This window comes from Pristiophorus japonicus, chromosome 5, assembly GCF_044704955.1.
Source record: "Pristiophorus japonicus isolate sPriJap1 chromosome 5, sPriJap1.hap1, whole genome shotgun sequence".
Taxonomy (NCBI): Eukaryota; Metazoa; Chordata; class Chondrichthyes; family Pristiophoridae; genus Pristiophorus; species Pristiophorus japonicus.
The window spans coordinates 242,473,023-242,493,241 of record NC_091981.1 but is presented as its reverse complement, the minus strand read 5'-3'; the positions used below and the strand labels follow the sequence as shown (position 1 = coordinate 242,493,241).

The 20,219-nt window shown below is 41.0% G+C and overlaps 1 protein-coding gene across 4 annotated transcripts in view; it reads right to left on the bottom strand.

Moving 5' to 3' along the window:
• Positions 1-13,174, bottom strand: part of acbd5a (acyl-CoA binding domain containing 5a) — a 118,509-nt gene extending 105,335 nt beyond the window's left edge. For 2 of the 4 annotated variants that reach the window (XM_070881466.1, XM_070881468.1), the window contains exons 1-2: positions 12,794-13,174; positions 5,442-5,562 (exon numbers count right to left, since the gene is read on the bottom strand). In XM_070881466.1, the coding sequence (XP_070737567.1) occupies positions 5,442-5,562; positions 12,794-12,869 (197 nt within the window). In that variant the 5' untranslated portion in view covers positions 12,870-13,174. Of the gene's footprint in view, positions 1-5,441; positions 5,563-11,175; positions 11,435-12,793 lie in introns of all 4 variants that reach the window. The other 2 variants (XM_070881467.1, XM_070881469.1) reach the window with 2 other exon arrangements.
• Positions 13,175-20,219: the final 7,045 nt, after the last annotated feature.

Sequence of the window (20,219 nt, the reverse complement as noted above, 5' to 3'; positions counted from 1 at the left end):
GTACTCAAAATTTCAATATGAATTACATTTAGTACAGTGAGTAATTGATTTTCATCTGCTTAAAGCTAGTACTATAATTCACATTCTACAGAAATCTTTGTATGAAGAACAGAGATTATTTTATATGCTGAAAATGCATCACACCAATGATTAAAGGTAGAACAAACCACAAGTTAGATTTACTCAAACATGCCCAAGAAAGACAGCAATTTATTTTTATATTATAACATTTTAATGAAATATTTATATTAGAAATCTTTAGAGTATTAAACAAAGCACAAGATCAGGTCCTAGTGGAAGGAGCACTGAAAGTTTAATGCAATTATCAAATGAACTGCAAATCAGCAACTGTAGCAATTTTCAACAAGTGATTGTAAATAAAAGCATTGTGAGCAGCAGAAATAAGGCAACTATGAGATGCATCGTTCAGTTGTAACAATTCAGAGCAAAACAGAGACAGGAGTAGGCCATTCAGCCCCTCGATCTGCCATTCAATTAGATGACGACTTAAGAACATAAGAAATAAGAGCCGGAGTAGGCCATTTGGCCCTTCGAGCTTGCTCTGCCATTCAACAAGATCATGGCTGATCTACCTCAACTCCACCTTCCCGCATTCTCACAAAATTTTAAAATCGACCTCGGTCTTGAATGTACTCAACCACTGAGCAAACACAGCTCTCTGAGGTAGAGAATTATGAAGATTCACAACACTGAGTGAAGAACTTGCTCCTCATCTCAGTCATAAATGCCTAAATGGCCAACCCCTTATTCTGAGACTGTGACCCTATGTACTAGATTTCACAGCGAGGGGAAACATTTTCTCAGTATTAACTTTGCAAAACACCTTAAGAATGTTATATGTTTTAATTAGGTCACCTCTCATTCCTCTAAACTCTCGGAAATATAGGCCGAGTCTACTTAATCTCTCCTTATAGGGAAATTCCCTCATCCCAGGAACCAATCTAGTGAACCTTTGTGGCACTCCTTCTAAAAAGGTATGTCTTGCCTTCAGTAAGGAGACCAGAACTGTACATAGTACTCCAGGTGTGGTCTCATCAGTGCCCTGTATAATTGTAGTAAGACTTCTTTACTCTTATACTCTCATCCCTTTGTAACAAAGGCGAATATACCATTTACTTTCCTAATTGCTTGCTGTACCTGCATGTTCACTTTGTGATTCATGTACAAGGACAACCAGGTCCCTCTGAATAAAAACATTTCCCACTCTCACCATTCAAAAAATATTTTGCTCTTCTGTTTTTCCTACCAAAGTGGATAACTTCACACTTCCCCACATTGTATTCCATTTGCCATGTTCTTGCCCAGTCAACCTGACTATATCTCTCTGAGTGATCCCCAAGCACTGATCCTTGCAGCTAGTTACATACAGCCTGTCAAGCAGAAAAAGTCCCGTTTATTCCTACTCGCCGTATTCCTACTCTGTTTTCTGTCCAATCCTCAATCCATGCCAACATATTACCCCCAATCCCACGAGTCCTAATTTTGTGCAATAATCTCTTGTGTGGCACCTTATCGAATGCTTTTAAAAAATCCAAATACACTACATCTACTGGTTCCCCCTTATCCATCCTACTAGTCACATCTTCAATAAACTCTTAACAGATTTGTCAAACACGATTTCCCTTTCATTTTTCAGATGAGACGTTAAACCGAGGTCCTGTCTGCTCTCTCAAGTGGACGTAAAAGATCCCATGGCACTATTTCGAAGAAGAGCAGGGGAGCTATCCCGTGTGTCCTGGCCAATATTTATCCCTCAATCAACATAACAAAGAAAGAGATTATCTGGTCATTATCACATTGCTGTTTGTGGGAACTTGCTTGTGTGCAAATTGGCTGCTGCATTTCCAACATTACAACGGTGACTGCACTCAAAGTACTTAATTGGCTGTAAAGCGCTTTGAGACGTCCAGTGGTCATGAAAGGCACTATATAATAACATAAGAACATAAGAAATAGGAACAGGAGTAGGCCATACGGCCCCTCGAGCCTGCTCCGCCATTCAATAAGATCATGGCTGATCTGATCATGGACTCAGCTCCACTTCCCTGCCCGCTCCCCATAACCCCTTATCGCTCAAGAAACTGAATAAATTTAAGACAGAAATAGACAATGTCTCAGCTTCTACAGCTCTGAGGCAGCGAATTCCACAGATTTACAACCCTCAGAAGAAATTTCTCCTCATCTGTTTTAAATGGGTGGCCCCTTATTCTAAGATCATTCCCTCAGTTCTAGTCTCCCCCATCAGTGGAAACATCCTTTCTGCATCCACCTTGTCAAGCCCCCTCGTAATATTATACGTTTCGATAACATCACCTCTCATTCTTCTGAATTCCAATGAGTAGAGGCCCAACCTACTCAACCTTTCCTCATAAGTCAACCAGAATCAACCTGGTGAACCTTTTCTAAACTGCCTCCAAAGCAAGTATATCCATTTGTAAACATAGAAACCAAAACTGCACGCAATATTCCAGGTGTGGCCTCACCAATACCTTGTATAGCTGTAGCAAGACTTCCCTGCTTTTATATTCCATCCCCTTGCAATAAAAGGCCAAGATACCATTGGCCTTCCTGATCACTTGCTGCATCTGCATACGATCCTTTTGTGTTTCATGCACAAGTATATAAATAAATCCAAGTCTTAAAATCACGTTAACTCTGCCAGATCATATTACGATTTTCTAAGTGTCCTGTTACAACTTCCCGAATAATAGATTCTTGACTTGATTCCATATCCCTTACCTAACAAAAATCTACCAATCTCAGGTTTTAAATTTTCAATTGATCCAGCCTCAACAGCTTATTGGGGGTGATGCGTCCAAATTTCCACGACACTGTTTGAAGAAGTGCATCCTGACCTCGCCCCTGAATGACCTATTTTTAATTTTAAGGTTATGCCCCCTTGTATGGCAAAGCACCGCATTAAACAACATGGAGAACAGTGTCCCAATCACAGATCTGATTCAAATCAGACTGATGGTTGAACATCTTTCTCCAATGGCTGAATAGGTTCTATTGCAAAATGTGCCTGGGCGGTCTCAACTTAAATTGTAGTGGGACTAATTCACAGCATAAAACCAGTCAGACACAGTCATTTAAAAAAAAAAAGGAAAAAAGTGACTCAAGTAAATGTTGGTCCTTTAGAAGATGAGAAGGGGGATTTAGTAATGGGAAATGTGGAAATGGCTGAGACCGTAAACAATTATTTTGCTTCGGTCTTCACAGTGGAAGACACAAAAACCATGCCAAAAATTGCTGGTCACGGGAATATGGGAAGGGAGGACTTGGAGACAATCATTATCACTAGGGAGGTAGTGCTGGACAGGCTAATGGGACTCAAGGTAGACAAGTCCCCTGGTCCTGATGAAATGCATCCCAGGGTATTAAAAGAGATGGCAGAAGTTATAGCAGATGCATTGGTTATAATCTACCAAAATTCTCTGGACTCTGGGGAGGTACCAGTGGATTGGAAAGCAGCTAATGTAATGCCTCTGTTTAAAAAGGGGGGCAGACAAAAGGCAGGTAACTATAGGCCGGTTAGTTTAACATCTGTAGTGGGGAAAATGCTTGAAGCTATCATTAAGGAAGAAATAACGGGACATCTAGATAGGAATAGTGCAATCAAGCAGACGCAACATGGATTCATGAAGGGGAAATCATGTTTAACTAATTTACTGGAATTCTTTGAGGATATAACGAGCATGGTGGATAAAGGTGTACCGATGGATGTAGTGTATTTGGATTTCCAAAAGGCATTCGATAAGGTGCCACACAAAAGGTTACTGCAGAAGATAAAGGTACACAGAGTCAGCGGAAATGCATTAGCATGGATAGAGAATTGGCTGGCGAACAGAAAGCAGAGAGTTGGGATAAATGGGTCCTTTTCGGGTTGGAAATCGGTGGTTAGTGGTGTGCCACAGGGATCGGTGCTGGGACCACAACTTTTTACAATATACATAGATGACCTGGAGGAGGGGACAGAGTGTAGTGTAACAAAATTTGCAGATGACACAAAGATTAGTGGGGAAGCGGGTTGTGTCGAGGACAGAGAGGCTGCAAAGAGAGTTAGATAGGTTAAGTGAATGGGCTAAGGTTTGGCAGATGGGATACAATGTCGGAAAATGTGAGGTCATCCACCTTGGAAAAAAAACAGTAAAAAAGGGAATATTATTTGAATGGGCAGAAATTACAACATGCTGCGGTGTAGAGGGACCTGGGGGTCCTTGTGTATGAATCCCAAAAAGTTAGTTTGCAGGTATAGCAGGTAATCAGGAAGGCGAATGGAATGTTGGCCTTCATTGCAAGAGGGATGGAGTACAAAAGCAGGGAGGTCCTGCTGCAACTGTACAGGGTATTGGTGAGGCCGCACCTGGAGTACTGTGTGCAGTTTTGGTCACCTTACTTAAGGAAGGTTATACTAGCTTTGGAGGGGGTACAGAGACGATTCACTAGGCTGATTCCGGAGATGAGGGGGTTACCTTATGATGATAGATTGAGTAGACTGGGTCTTTACTCGTTGGAGTTCAGAAGGATGAGGGGTGATCTTATAGAAACATTTAAAATAATGAAAGGGATAGACAAGATAGAGGCAGAGAGGTTGTTTCCACTGGTCGGGGAGACTAGAACTAGGGGGCACAGCCTCAAAATACGGGGGAGCCAATTTAAAACCGAGTTGAGAAGGAATTTCTTCTCCCAGAGGGTTGTGAATCTGTGGAATTCTCTGCCCAAGGAAGCAGTTGAGGCTAGCTCATTGAATGTATTCAAATCACAGATAGATAGATTTTTAACCAATAAGGGAATTAAGGGTTGCGGGGAGCGGGCGGGTAAGTGGGGCTGAGTCCACGGCCAGATCAGCCATGATCTTTTTGAATGGCGGAGCTAGATGGCCTACTCCTGTTCCTAATTCTTATGTTCTTATGTTCTGTAAAATCCAGTGTACAAACCTTTCTTCCACCGCACATCACAATTCTTACACTGACTAATTTTCCTAAAGTATCAGTCACCAAAGTTTGAAAAATAAACCTTTACCAGCAGCTCCAATTTTAAAAGTCCAGAATCATCGAATAGTACAGCTCAGAAAGAGGCCATTCGACCCATCGAGTCTGCGCCAGCTCCTTCGAAGAGCAATCCAGTTAGTCCCATTCCCCCACTCTTTCCCCATATCCATGCAATTTTTTTTCCTTCAAATATTTATCCAAACCCCTTTTGAAGGCTATTATTGAATCCTATCAGTTGTATTTCTGCAGTTACATGATTGCTGTCCTTATTTTACACTTTATGGACTCAATTTTACAATCATTGATATTGTATTTGCACAGAAATTCATGTGGAAAAGCCAACTTCAGGTTGACAAGCAGAATGCAATTGATATGAAGACAATTCGACACCATCAATAAGTTAAGTCTGTAATTGTAAATCATCACCATTTGTATTTGCCAATAGGATCCCAGAAGCCAGGCCTAGGGGTGCTGCAGGGCCCTAAGGTCGCTTGCTTGTAGTAACTGTAGAACTTCAGCATAAGCTCATTTGATGGTTGAAATGAACCTATTTAATAAAGACATTTCAAACATTTAATTAGTCCAATATTTTCACTTTTTAAAAATATCAGTTAAAATCGAATTAAAACAGCTGCAAATAACGTTGCAAATGGAAAGTCACTATAAAAGAGTATCAACAAATCTACAAAGTATTACATCAGAACAGACACTAACACAGTCATCGGATGCCCAGCCTACATAAGAACATAAGAATTAGGAACAGGAATAGGCCATCTAGCCCCTCGAGCCTGCTCCGCCATTCAATAAGATCACGGCTGATCTGGCCGTGGACTCAGCTCCACTTACCCGCCCGCTCCCCATAACCCTTAATTCCCTTATTGGTTAAAAATCTATCTATCTGTGATTTGAATACATTCAATGAGCTAGCCTCAACTGCTTCTTTGGGCAGAGAATTCCACAGATTCACAACCCTCTGGGAGAAGAAATTCCTTCTCAACTCGGTTTTAAATTGGCTCCCCCGTATTTTGAGGCTGTGCCCCCTAGTTCTAGTCTCCCCGACCAGTGGAAACAACCTCTCCGCCTCTATCTTATCTATCCTTTCATTATTTTAAATGTTTCTATAAGATCACCCCTCATCCTTCTGAACTCCAACAAGTAAAGACCCAGTCTACTCAATAAATTGGTAAATTAGCTGTTACAGACTAGTGAATTAAAATCTAGCAATTCTAGATTCCTAGTAGATCTATGGGTAAACTAGCAAGGTATTGACCTATACCAATGTGGTCCATTACATTAGCCACATGTGGCTAATTGGGAATCAAGATGTGGCTCATGCGTTTTTGAATAGTAAATTAAAAATTAGTAACAGAGACCATCATTGGGCATGTGATCGCAATACTCGTATTTGTATAGCATATTCACGAGTACTTTAACCATTGTGTGCATTTGTTGGTAAAATGGCAAGACGAAAAGCAAAGCCAAGCGTTTTTTGATCGTGTGTATCCTTTACTTCCTTAGGTACTGCTTACTGGTCTGGAGGGGGAGAAGGAGACAGAGCGGGGAGCGGTACAGTGCTGGGTTGGAATTAAAGTGTGTCAGAGAATGGGGAGACAGGGAGACTGGGGAATGTAGGGTCGGGGAGAGAGGAAGACTGGAATGAAGGATTGGGGCTCGAAGAGACTGGCGAATGAGATGGGTATGTGACCCAGCATTTCCTGGCAGCGCAGGAAGCAGCAGCAACATGGTGAGTGGGATTGGCATCAGAAGAGTAGCAGCCGATATTTACTGTGGGCAAAAAGTAAAAGATTGTTTCCACTGGTGGGTAAATGGGAAATTAGGGTACGGAGACTGAGGTATCTTACTGGAAGAATTCTGTAAAAATGTCTTGCATCACAGAAACAACCCAGAGAAAAGACGAGTCTGTTACAGACATGCAAATAGAAACTCTGTGAATGTGTGTCTACAGACATTCCTTACTCTTCATTACTCTGGCATCTAAGAAGACCAACACCCTCCTCACAGTGGGTGATGAGGCAACCTATTCATCCACACTAGCCCATAAGGACAAGATTACACAAGTTCTGGAAACATTGCTAATTACAAGCATATAGTCTTTAATCTAATCTAATCAACAGACAGCTATCTAATGCTATCAACAGATAAGAAATCTAATTCAGAATTAATCTCAGACGATAAATTCAATTGTCAATTTATAATCAGCAAACAGTTACTGCTGAGTTAACGTGACATAACTGAACTGCCTTTGTAATTCCATTTATTTTGTCATGTAACCCTATCGCTGGTACACTTAATGTTGCTAACTATGATTCTAAGATTAATAAACAATTGTTAGTTCACGACTCTGATGTCTGATAACTTATTTGGTAATTAGGAAGAAAGAGTTAATTAAATTACTCTAGCTTGTGCCGACCCTGATGGGAGGTTAGTAGTGTAAATGCTTATATAATCCAAATTTAGGCTTCATTAACTCCTAGGCATAGTCAGGGTGGTAAACCCAGATAGCTGCTGGTGACAGTTGAGCTGACGCATTAAAAATTTATCTGGTGCCCTTGATGAATATTCTTGTCAGGATATGCAGGAAACGGATAGGGTAAATAGAACCTATTTCCATTAGTTGGAGAGTCCAGGACCAGGGGCATAGTCTAAAAATTAGAGTCAGGCCTTTCAGGGATGAAGTTAGGAAACACTTCTACATGCAAAGGGTGGTAGCGTTTGGAACTCTCTTCCGCAAACGGCAACTGGTGCTTGAACAATTGTTTATTTTAAATCTGAGATTAATAGATTTTTGTTAACCAAAGGTATTGAGGAATATGGGGCAAAGGCAGGTATGTGATGTTAGGTCACAGATCAGCCATGATCTCATTGAACGGCAGTACAGGCTTGATGGGCTGAATGGCCTACTCCTGTTCCTATATTAATTCCAGTGTTCTTACAAAGCCAATACTCTGACACACAAGATTGCTCTAACTTGACAACAGCAGGAAGTTTACTCGTGTTCTGTGCTGGTAAGCTGTGCCATTTTTTCTTTTTAAACCCACCAAAACCCCTGCCTATGTATGGGCCAGCCTTGAATCTCACAGTTCTAGGCTTAGACAAGTGGTGTGTATCCCGATTAGGAGAGTATGCATAACATAGCAGACAAACATAAATTCTATACATGTAGATTTCTCAATGGTTGGAAGAATCTTGTGCACGATGAATTGTTTCCATGCTGAAGAATTTCCATATACATTAGACACTCCGGTCAACTGAAGAAAATGCCAGTGCTCACAGCCTGGAGTTACACATATTACAATTCCTTCTGTGGGAAAGCATATAGACTCCTCCTGGCAATTCAGAGAACAGCCACTTACCTAGTCTTGAAATCATGTTTGGAAACCCATATCCTAACATCTCTTAGTGATGCTTACTCTTATTTATTTATTTTTTCATTAGATTTTTAGTACATTTTTATACTAGTCAAGATGAGGGAATGCAAGTCTGGGAGAATGGAACACATTTCCATTTTGGGCACCATGTGCCAATATCAGAAATTGTCAGTTCAGGTGTATCATGAGCCAGACACAGAGCAAAGCTCCTTCTACTGTGCTCAAAGTCTAACGCTAGGAAACCTTCACTGCTCTGGTTTGAAAGCAGCCTCTGTCATGGCCTTTCTGACAGAGAATGTTAATTTGGGGTAGATGGAGGGCAATTTTGTGCTTTGAGCCTATAAAACATTTAGGAGTAAATTCAAACACATACCTTTGTGGTGAAAAAAAAATAGTATGCCAATTCACTACACCAGCAAGATTAAATTAAAAACACAAGATTCTATGAAGCAAAAAGAAATGGAATGCTAGAGCTTGGCTTGTGCCTTTAAAATATTTCAGGACAGAGAGTGATGGGTTAAGCTGTGGAAACAGATGTAGTAAAAAGCATTTCCTAATATGATATAAATGTACAATGTCATAAAAAGACAATGGTATTTGCAATTAAATAAGTATAGAAATGACCAAATATTTTACCTTATTTAAGTTCAGAAATGTAAACGGTTCTTCATAGTTAGCATTTCATTGGTTTAAAAGAAATGCATATTTAAAACTATTAAAATTTTACAGTCACTCATGTGCACACTAAATGTTCTAACACAAGGAGAAAAAACAACTATTGAAGAGAATACTTGGGTAAAGGGACAATCAAGTGATCCTGCTCATGTTTCACAAGAAATTATTTAAAATGTTGAACAACCATCATTAAAATCAACCAAAAGTAAGTTTTCAACTTGTAAGTTTACATCTAAATCCAGATATTGTTTTCTATTTTCTTCATATAGCAACATTAGGACCAGAAAACACCATTGTTGTCCCACCAGCTATTTCCAATATCTAAGGAATATTTTTTCACACAATACATCTCATATCTCACTATCATTTTTTTTCTCCAACTTTCTTGAATTTAAATATGGTAGTGTAATAGTTACGGTACTGAACTAGCAACTCGGAGGTCATGAGCTCTAAACCCACCATGGCATTGTTATAAAATGGAATTCAATTATTCTTGAAACACAGGAACAGGAGTATGCCATTCAGCCCCTCAAGCCTGTTCTGCCATTTAATTAGATAATGGCTTATCTGTACCTCAACTCCATTTACCCACCTTTGTTCTATATCACAAGCTTTCCTTCATCGCACTCTCTCCCAGGTCTGTAGATAATTTGCATAATACAGTGACCCACAATATACACAAGAGGCCAGACCAATGCTTTGTACAAATGTAATCACTTCCTGAGATTTGGTGCTCAATTTCACTGGCTTTCCAGCCCAAGATCCTATTTGTTCTCTTTAAAACTGCCAAACAATATGCTGATGTCTTCAGTGATCTATCCACCAGTACTTCCAAATCCCTCTCCTGTATTGTGGTTATTACTATTTAGCTTATATTCCCACTAATTTATTATCCTTTCCCAATCTCATGATTTTGCATTTGTCCGCTATTACTTGTCAGCCCACTGTTATGAATGCTGCTCTTCTGTGTGAAAAATCCAGCAAGGCAAATTTTAGCAGCTGTTAGATTACATAACATTTTAAATCATATTTCTAGTTAATTAAATCAGTTTAGGGGATGGGACTATTTTCCACAAGATAACCATAGCTCTCATGTCTCAATTACCAATGAAACTAATTGTCTGTTTAACATCTATCTAGAATTTTAAATACGCATTTGAAATAGCAATTAAAAATCTTCTGTTATCATTGGCACATAATTTGCAGTCAGCAGCAAGACAAAGGTGCTCGTCGCTTGTCCCAAAGTGATCTGTGGTGAGAAGTTTGCCTTTTTTGATGTTCAATTGATTTCAGCGCTCTGCAGCGTGAATCCCTAGTGTGATGCTGCTGTGACGTCAACAAGCTGTCTAACCAGCCAATCACATTGCAGAATTCTCAGACAGGAAACGAGAAGCTGCTTTTATCTGGACTTTTTCAAAATGTTAGAGAGCAAAAAAAAATTGGGACAGTCACATGCGAATAAGGTAGAAGTTGAAATATCACGAACAAACTTTTTTAAAAAAACTGTAATTTTATTACAATGGAGAAATTTGACACCCTACAAAATATAAAAATTAGATTTTCTGGGCCAAAATGTTTGTTTACCAGTCACTATGCTGATAAAACCCCAGTTACACCTTTTCCAACAAGGCTTAACATTTAATGGGATATTTAACAGCAATATTATTGCGGAAAAAAACAAGTTTTCGTCAGTTTTACTGATTGCCGGCTATGGGAAGGGAGTGCACAACGCAGCCAGTGTCTGAGCAGTGAATGTCTGACCTTAACTTCAGGATTTCCACATTTAGATGTGCATGCGCTACATCCTGAAGTTGCGGTTGGTTGCAATGGATTAATATCTACGAACGCTGTTAATTTGCTGTTATTACCCACCACAAATTCCAGCCAATGTTTCACATGGTATTACAAATAAAATTAAACAAGAACAAACAAACTTGCAATTGATAGAACACCTTTCATCACCACAGGTCAAACCAAGGCACTTCACATCTAACAAACTATTTTAATGCAATCATTGTTACATTGCAGGGAAATATGGTAGATAATCAATGCAAAAGAAGTTCTGTCAAATAAATGAGATAAATGTGATAAATTACCAGATAATTTGTTTTTGGTGATGATGTTGGTTGAGGGCACCAAGAAAACTATCTGAATAATGCCACAGAATCTTTTATATCCACTTGAGAGAGCAGACAGGACTTTGGTTTAATGTCTCACTCAAAAGGCAGATCTTTTGACTGTTCCAACGTGCTCTCAGTACTGCACTGGTATCAGACTAGATTATATGCTCTCTCTAGAGTGGGGCTTGAGTCCACACCTTCTAACAGGGGAACGAATCATGCCATTGAGCCATGACTGACAGAAAGTAAAACAAACAAAGTGCATTACACAAAAACTGAAATGTTGGAACGATCTGCTAGGCAACACAGTAGGGTAAAAGCACAGGTATATTCATGAAGCAGTTGAATGCTGTGATGTGAGGTAGGATTTGGAGGGATGGGCTAATAATGATCTTTTCTCACATCATTTAATTATATCGAATTTACAGCACAGAAACAAGCCATTTGGCCTTGCTGGCCAATGCCAGTATTTATGCTCCACACAAACCTCCTCACCCTACTTCATCTAATCCCATCAACATAACCCTCTATACCTTTCTTCCTCATGTACTTATCTAACATGATTTGTGTTAACACTTTCCCCATGTGTTAACACAAATCATGTTACATGATATGATCTGACCAGCCACTACACATCAGTTTAGAGCAGTCTAACTGTGGGTGCCCTTAAAATGCATATATGCTAATCACCTCAACTACTCCATGTGGTAATGAATTACACATTCTCACCACTTACTGCATAAACAAGTTTCTCCTAAATTTCTTATAGGATTTATCGGTATCTATCCTGTATTTATGACCCTTAGTTTTGGACTCGCCCCCCCACCCTCCTATCTACATCTACCCTATCAAGCCCCTACATAATTTTAGAAGCCTCTATTCGGTCGAGAGAAAAGAGCCCCAACCTGTTCAGTCTTTCCTCAGTTTGGATATCCTCCTTATAAATCTTTTCTGCACCTTCTCCAGTGCCTCTATCTTTTTTGTAATATGGAGACCAGAACTGAGCACAGTACTCATAAGTGTGATTTTACCAAGGTTCTATACAAGTTTAACATAACTTCTCTGCTTTTGAATTCTATTCTTCTAGAAATAAATCCCAGGGCTCTGGACCAATTTTAAATTTCTGTTTTTCCAATAAAATGTCAATGCCAACATGAAGTAACATATTAAAGATGCCTCATCAAAATAGCCCCATACAAAATGTAAAATAATTTCAAAAGGAAAAGGCCAAATTATACGTAGGGTATAAATAGAATCACCAGGCCTATAGTAATTAACGCTGACCATAATTCAGGCACAACTGTAACCAGTGCCCCCTCCAATCACTTTCCCCATGTGTTAACACAAATCATGTTACGTGATATGACCTGACCAGCCACTACACATCAGTTTAGAGCGGTCTAACTGTGGGTGCACTTTGACAGCTCCAGCTAGCAGAACAGACAATGGGAATGACAAGCTGGTTGGGGAAAGGAGAAAGAGATTATTTAAACCCGGAGGGGAGAGTTTGTAGATAGATCCAACCCTCTCAGAGAGCTGCTGTTAACAAATATGCCCGCCCCCGTTAAATATGAAAGAAGAAAAATGCTTTCACCGTTTTTAGGCAAACTCTGAATAACACTGACAGCAGCTTCAAATCTTCTCTCGTGAATGGATTTAGTCTCCGCCATCTTTTGCAGACGAAGGGTGTCCAAACCTTCAGGTGCTCTTCCCCCACCCCCCAACCTTGACTTGAAATGAACCCAAACAAACGATTGATAAACAAACAGGCTAGGCCCGGGCGGCTTTCCGTGATGCAGTAAAAAGTAATGACCAGCCACAACTACCAGGGTTTTATCGGGGGAGGGGCAGGTTCAACGGGCAACCTGTCAGTGCGGAGCTGCGGCCCCGGACATGGTTACCAAGCGCTGTGTTTAATCCACCTTTAGATCAGGCAATCCGCAGCAAAATGTCTGGAGCCGCTCGCATCGCATCACCGCCTGGGACGGTGGAGGGCGGCGCGCTGCACGCTGGGAGTCGTCGTTCTGACCGACCGCCGCTAACCCGGATTTAACCCGGCGCGGGTGGAGCGGCGCAACTACAACTCCCGGCAGGCTCCGCGCGGGCATTTCAACTCCAACTGCAAAGTGGTCATAATACTCTTTGGGAACTGCAGAATTTTTAAAAAACCTTTTCTTTTACACAGGTTTCTGTTAAAGCCGCTCATAGATTCACATTTTTAAAGTGCTATCATAAATAAATGTTTTTACCAAGGTTGTAAATTCCTTATTATCCCGAAATTAAGTAAAAGTCTGGGATTATTTGGTGCAAAACAAATAAAATTAAGACAAGAAAAGGCTATTTAGTCCATCATAATCTTTATAACAGCCTAACTTTCCCACTATAATATCTAAATGCTATGATACCTTTTAAATAATAAGCTGGGTTTTTCTTAATAATTGGGGACCAGTCTTGTTGCTCTTTTCAGTACCCTTTCTAATGCATATGTAACTATTTCATTTCATGTGACCAAAACTGAATACCAATGTGGGCAAATATTTGGCAGATGGAGTATAATGTGAGAAAACGTGAAGTTATCCACATTGGCAGAAATATTAGAAAAGCAAATTATAATTTAAATGGAGAAAAATTGCAAAATGCTGCAGTACAGAGAGACCTGGGGGTTCTTGTGCATGAAACACAAAAAGTTAGTATGCAGGGACAGCAAGTAATCAGGAAGGCAAATGGAATGTTGGCCTTTATTGCAAGGGGGATAGAGTATAAAAGCAGAGAAGTCCTGCTCCAACTGTACAGGGTATTGGTGAGGCCACACCTAGAGTACTGTGTACAGTTTTGGTCTCTGTATTGAAGGAAGGATATACTTGCATTGGAGGCTGTTCAGAGAAGGTTCACTAAATTGATTCTGGAGATGAGGGGGTTGACTTATGAGGCTAGGTTGAGTAGGTTGGGCATATACACATTAGAGTTCAGAAGAATGAGAGGTGATCTTATTGAAACTTATAAGATAATGAGAGGGCTCGACAAGGTGGATGCAGAGAGAATATTTCCACTCATAGGGGAAACTACATCAAGGTCACATAGTCTTAGAATATGGGGCCGCCCATTTAAAACTGAGATGAGGAGAAATTTCTTCTCTCAGCAGGTTGTAAATTTATAGACTTCTCTGCCCCAGAGAGCTGTGGAGGATGGGTCATTGAACATATTTAAGGCAGAGATAGACAGATTTCTAAGTGATAACAGAGTAAAGGGTTATGGGGAGTGGGCAGCGAAGTGGAGCTGAGTCCAGGATCAGATCAGCCATGATCTTATTGAATGGCGGAGCGGGCTCAAGGGGCCAAATGGCCTACTCCTGCTCCGATTACTGATGTACTTATGTACTTATGTCTGACAATTCTACCTCACAGAATGTACCTATTCAATGTTTAAGATTATTTTCTATTGATACTTAAAGGCCCATCGTCATCAACAATTTCTTTTCGGGATAGCTGCAGGTAACAATTAGGTCCATTCAGTGAAGTTTGAAATATGTGATCTCTAGATAATGCATTATTATTAGATTTCAAGCAAATGCAGGAAAATCCATGTCCCTGGGCTGACTGATCTTGTTTCTTTTAGCTCACACACTATGACATTGAAGTAAACAGTAATATTAGCTACTCAAATATCAGGACTAGTGTTAACTCTAAACTACCACATTAAATCCTAAAGCACAATTTTACAAAACAATTTACACGTGCTTGCCCAGCTGTCACTTTTTTGCATCTAATCTCTGTCCTATTATTTATTTGAAAATTAATTTTACATTTTTCTACGTATCCTACGTTGTGGAGTTTTGAATGTTTTACTTACCTTTCTACTTCTGGCTTGTTTTCGCACCATCCATTTTGAAAGGGGAACAGCTTAAAGAAAACAGTTTTCCTTGGGTTAAAGCCAGCTTTAAAGATTGGTTTCCAGTTAATGAAAAGCTTTTCCTGCTTTGTTTGATTTGATCGATCTTTCAAAGAATTTACATTTATATGGCTCTTTATCACATCTTCATACGTCCCAACGTACTTCACATTCAATTTTGAAATGCAGGTACAGTTGCTATGTAAGCAAACGCAGCAGCCAATTTGTGCACAGTATTCTGTATTACCTTTTCATTCCCTTAATAATCTTATATACCTCAAATGATATTACACATGAAATGAAAAACCATTTCATCTATTTTCAGTGATATTGATTGAGAAAACACTAGAAAAACTCACTGCACTTTTTTAAAACAGTATATCATCATCATCATAGGCAGTCCCTCGGAATCGAGGAAGACTTGCTTCCACTCCTGAAGTGAGTTCTTTGGTGGCTGAACAGTCCAATACGAGAGCCACAGACTCTGTCACAGGTGGGACAGACAGTCGCTGAGGGAAGGGATCAGTGGGACTGGTTTGCCGTACGCTCCTTCCGCTGCCTGCGCTTGACCTCTTCACGTTCTCGCTGTTGAGACTCGAAGTGCTCAACGCCCTTACGGATGCACTTTCTCCACTTAGGGCGGTCTTTGGCCAGGGTCTCCCAGGTGTCAGTGGTGATGTCGCACTTTATCAGGGAGGCTTTGAGGGTATCCTGGTAACTTTGCCGCTGCCCGTGAAGGAGCTCCGCATAGAGCACTTGCTTTGGGAGTCTTGTGTCTGGCATGCGAACTATGCGGCCTGCCCAGCGAAGCTGATCAAGTGTGGTCAGTGCTTCAATACTGGGGATGTTAGCCTGGTCGAGGATACTGATGTTGGTACGCCTGTCTTCCCAGGGGATTTGCAGGATCTTGCGGAGACATCATTGGTGATATATCTCCAGCGACTTGAAGTACCTTCTATACATTGTTCATGCCTCAGATCCATACAGGAGGGCGGGTATTACTACAGCCCTGTCGTCCATGAGCTTGGTGGTAGATTAGAGGGCCTGGTCTTTGAACACTCTTTTCCTCAGGCGGCCGAAGGCTGCACTGACGCAATGGAGGACTGGATGAAAAAAACAATATAATGGGGTCTTCTACGAATCAAAAAGATGGGCCTGAGTTTAATGTCTCATTCAAAGGATGGCATCTTTGGCAATGCAGCACTCCCTTAGTACTGTATTGAAGTATCTAATGAGAATGGACTGGGCCTCTCAGGTGGTAGGTCCATGTGTTCAACTGGCCCATCACCTGGGTGTTAAAATTTTCCCTCGTATATCAGTGATCCAACAAATTGTGCTCTGACATCAAATCATTCCACGATTTGTATATTACAAAAAAAATTCTAATCTTATACAGTCATGAATTTTGAAATTAATTTATAAATTAACTTTCAATTCATGTACAAAAGCAAAATATTGTGGATGCTAGAATCTGAAATAAAAACAGAAAATGTTGGAAATACTCAGCAGGTCAGGCTGAGGAGAGAGAAACAGAGTTAACCTGAAATGTTAACAGTATTTCCAACATTTTCTGTTTTTATTTATGCAGAATCAGATTTGAATCTAGGGCAGGAACCAAAGCTGCACATATATAGTTCGAAAATACTCACTAGGAAATATGAAACTGCCATCCCATTTACCTTAGGGACTAGCATATAAATTTGACTCTTTGAAGTCTGAAAGCAAAACTTGAAAAACAAAGGGGCCGAAATTCCCCCTGTTTTGCGCCCCGTTAGCACTGCTGGTAGGCGATAGCAGGCCGCTATTGCCTTTTTGCCCGGGGGTGGGTGGTGGTGACGCCTGGGGCCATTTATCCTGAGATTTTGGGGGCGATTTGGAGCTTGCGCTGAGTTTTGCGCCCCGGGCTGGCGCACACCCGGCGATGACATCATCGTCGTGGGCGCCGATCCCTCACCGCTCCACGTCGACCCTTTTGCTTCCCGTGGGGGAAATTGCCCCACGAGACGCAAGGCTGGCACGGGTCGAAGTCAGCTTTGCGGCACGCTGACATCCACCGGGGTGCCCCTGAAAGGGAGGCCATGTGTGCCACAGGCTGCCATTTCTTTTTTGTTGGCCAACATTTCCGTCGGCCCGACAATGGCGGCCTTCGTCTTGATCGGGCTGCCATCATGCAGTCCAGCACTGCTCTTTGCGTGCCGGGCCGCTGGCCTGGTCAAGATTGTCCCTGGTGCCCAGTGGTGGCCACTAAAGGGCCATGCAGAGTCCACAGCGGCCCTCCCGTTTAAATAAAGGGGAGGGGCGTTGTGGCGCATTAGCACTACACGGAGCAGCCACGTAGGGATGACCTGTTCAGCGCATCGCTGACCTCAGCACCACACTGACGCCTCAGGAGCATCCCTCCAACGAGGTGGAGTGCCTGAGACAGCGCCCCACCTCGTTTCAGTGGCGCAAAGGGCAATTCCGCGTCAGGGGCGAGTGTAAGCTGTGGCTCTGTGGGTAGCACACTCACCTCTGAGTCAGAAGGTTGTGTGTTCAAGTCCCATTCCAGGAACTTGAGCACATAAATTTAGGCTGACATTCCAGTGCAGTGCTGAGGGAATGTTGCACTGTCGGAGGTGCCGTCTTTTGGATGAGACGTTAAACCACGTCTGCCCTCTCAGGTGGACGTAGAAGATCCCATGGCAATATTTTGAAGAAGAAGCAGGGGAGTTATCTCCAGTGTCCTGGCCAATGTTTATCCTCAATCAACATAACAAAAACAGATTATCTGGTCAATATCACATTGCTGTTAGTGGGAGTTTGCTGTGTGCAGGTTGGCTGCCGCATTTCCTACGTTACAACAGTGATCACACTCCAAAAGTATTTAATTGGCTACCACTTTGAGATGTCCAGTGGTCATGTAAGGCGCTGTATAAATGCAAATCTTTCTTTCTTTCTTTCTTTCCTTCTTTCCTTCTTTCTCTCTTTCCTTGAATCCACAACCTTCTGACTCAGAGGCATGGCATGAAGTTTTCATTTTCTCAGCATTGTATAACATACTATAGACTGACATCACTGAATGAAGCTGGGTTGTTTTATATGTGTTTCATGCCAATATATTACAGTTTAACATTTTATATAACTGATAAATTTTAAGTTTCGTTAAAACTGTAATGCCAAGAATAATTATTTCCACTTTTTCAACTTATTTAAAATAATTGCATAAACCAGACTAACAGGATGAGCAAAACCTGCCTGAGCTTGCACTATTTTGACTGTTATTAGTGAATAAACACGGTCTTGTTGCTCTGGAGACTATAGTGAGAATCTCTATTTGAAGTCAAACGCCCTTATTGTTGTGCCATGCTGGACTGCACATGATTTTTTTTCTTTTGCATTGCAACTCTGCTCTATTTCTGAGAATGAAAATGATCTCGAATTCCAGAACAGACCGACAAATTTGGATGCTGAATGAATGATTATCTAGAAAAAAACTACTTACAGATGTTGTGTTACTGGCAGCATCTTGGTGTCCCCTATCAACAAGGTGAAAAAGGTGTGTTATGTTGTGAACATATCAAAGCTTAAAATGGGAGAAACGATCTTCAGGTATATGCCAAAAAAATAGTAAATTAAAAACAGGCCCTGCAAGATGTGGAGAACCTGAATTTAAATAAATTATTCTGCACTTAAAATGTTCCCAACATGTGTTCCTACCACCAACACATCTACCTTATCCAATAAGGTGGAAGGCACACTTGTGGCTGAAAATGTGTGCACGCATCCTGCCTGCACAATGGGAGCATAGTTTAGCGCACATAAAATGAGCATTGTGTGTCCGAATTTCTAGGCCAATAAAGAATCATAGAATCATAGAAATTTACAGCACGGAAGGAAGCCATTTCGGCCCATTGTGTCCGCGCCTGCCGACAAAGAGCGATCCAGACTAATCCCACTCTCCAGCTTTTGGTCCGTAACCCTGTAGGTTACAGCAGTTCAAGTGCACATCCAAGTACTTTTAAATGTGGTGAGGGTTACTGCCTCAACCACACTTTCAGACAGTGAGTTCCAGACCCCCAGCACCCTCTGGGTGAAGAAATTTCCCCTCAAAGCCCCTCAAAACTTCCTACCAATTACTTTAAATCTATGCTCCCTGTTTTTTGACCCCTCTGCTAAGGGAAATAGGTCCTAATAATAAATCTATTAATTAGCAGCATGTAGCACAAAAATTGGCATGAGAAAGGCTGTACATTAACTACAAGAAATGTCAGTAACTTTGATGAGTTCAGCTGCCTTATGTTCTTGTGAATACTTGGACAACTCATTCGACAAGGACTGAGTGTTTGGATCAAGCACCAGAATTTGAAAGAACTATGTCCTATTTCACACTCCTGATTTTAACATTTCATGTGTTGGAACCAATAGTATGTTAACTCCTTGATGTGGGGGTTCTCATAAAAATAAAGCAATACTTTATATAATTATATAATTTATATCTAGCATATCTCTCACACTTCAAACATCATGCTTTGTATAAAACACCAATAAATCATAAGCGACAAATCTAAAAAATTACAAAGAGACAGAAAAGTAGTTAGTTCTTTTTCAGTTTTCTGACCCTGAGGTAACCTCACCTCTTCCCAAGGAAAGATGACAAACAGTTGCCCATCGGAAATTCCATTAATCTCTAATTGAACTCAGGTTGTTCTATTTAGACCACATCCCCACAGGCAGCACCTGACCTGTGGCCTAAAAGGTAACAGGCCAGGTTAGCAGCTGACATCATAACAGTGAATTCATATAGAAAATAAAAATGACTTATTCCTGAAGCTAGCCTGGGCTGCCATCATGCACTCCAAGTTAAAATGTCCCCCTATGGAACACATGGGTAGTCATGTTTTAAACAGGAGTCTGCAAGTTCTAGGCCTGATCCCTGGTGCTGGAAGCTAAAAATGGTGGCGATCAGTTTTTGCAATTAGATGTATTCTGAAAGAATGATGTTTCCAAAAGTAAGCATCAGCCCATTAAATGATCAAGAAGTGTGGTTCTGTCGTGTATGGAGAAAGAGTCAGACTGAACACTGTGAGCTCAAAGTAAAGTGTGACCTTAGTCTTTTATTGCAGGTCTCCAGAGTGCCTCTCCAACCTGTGAAG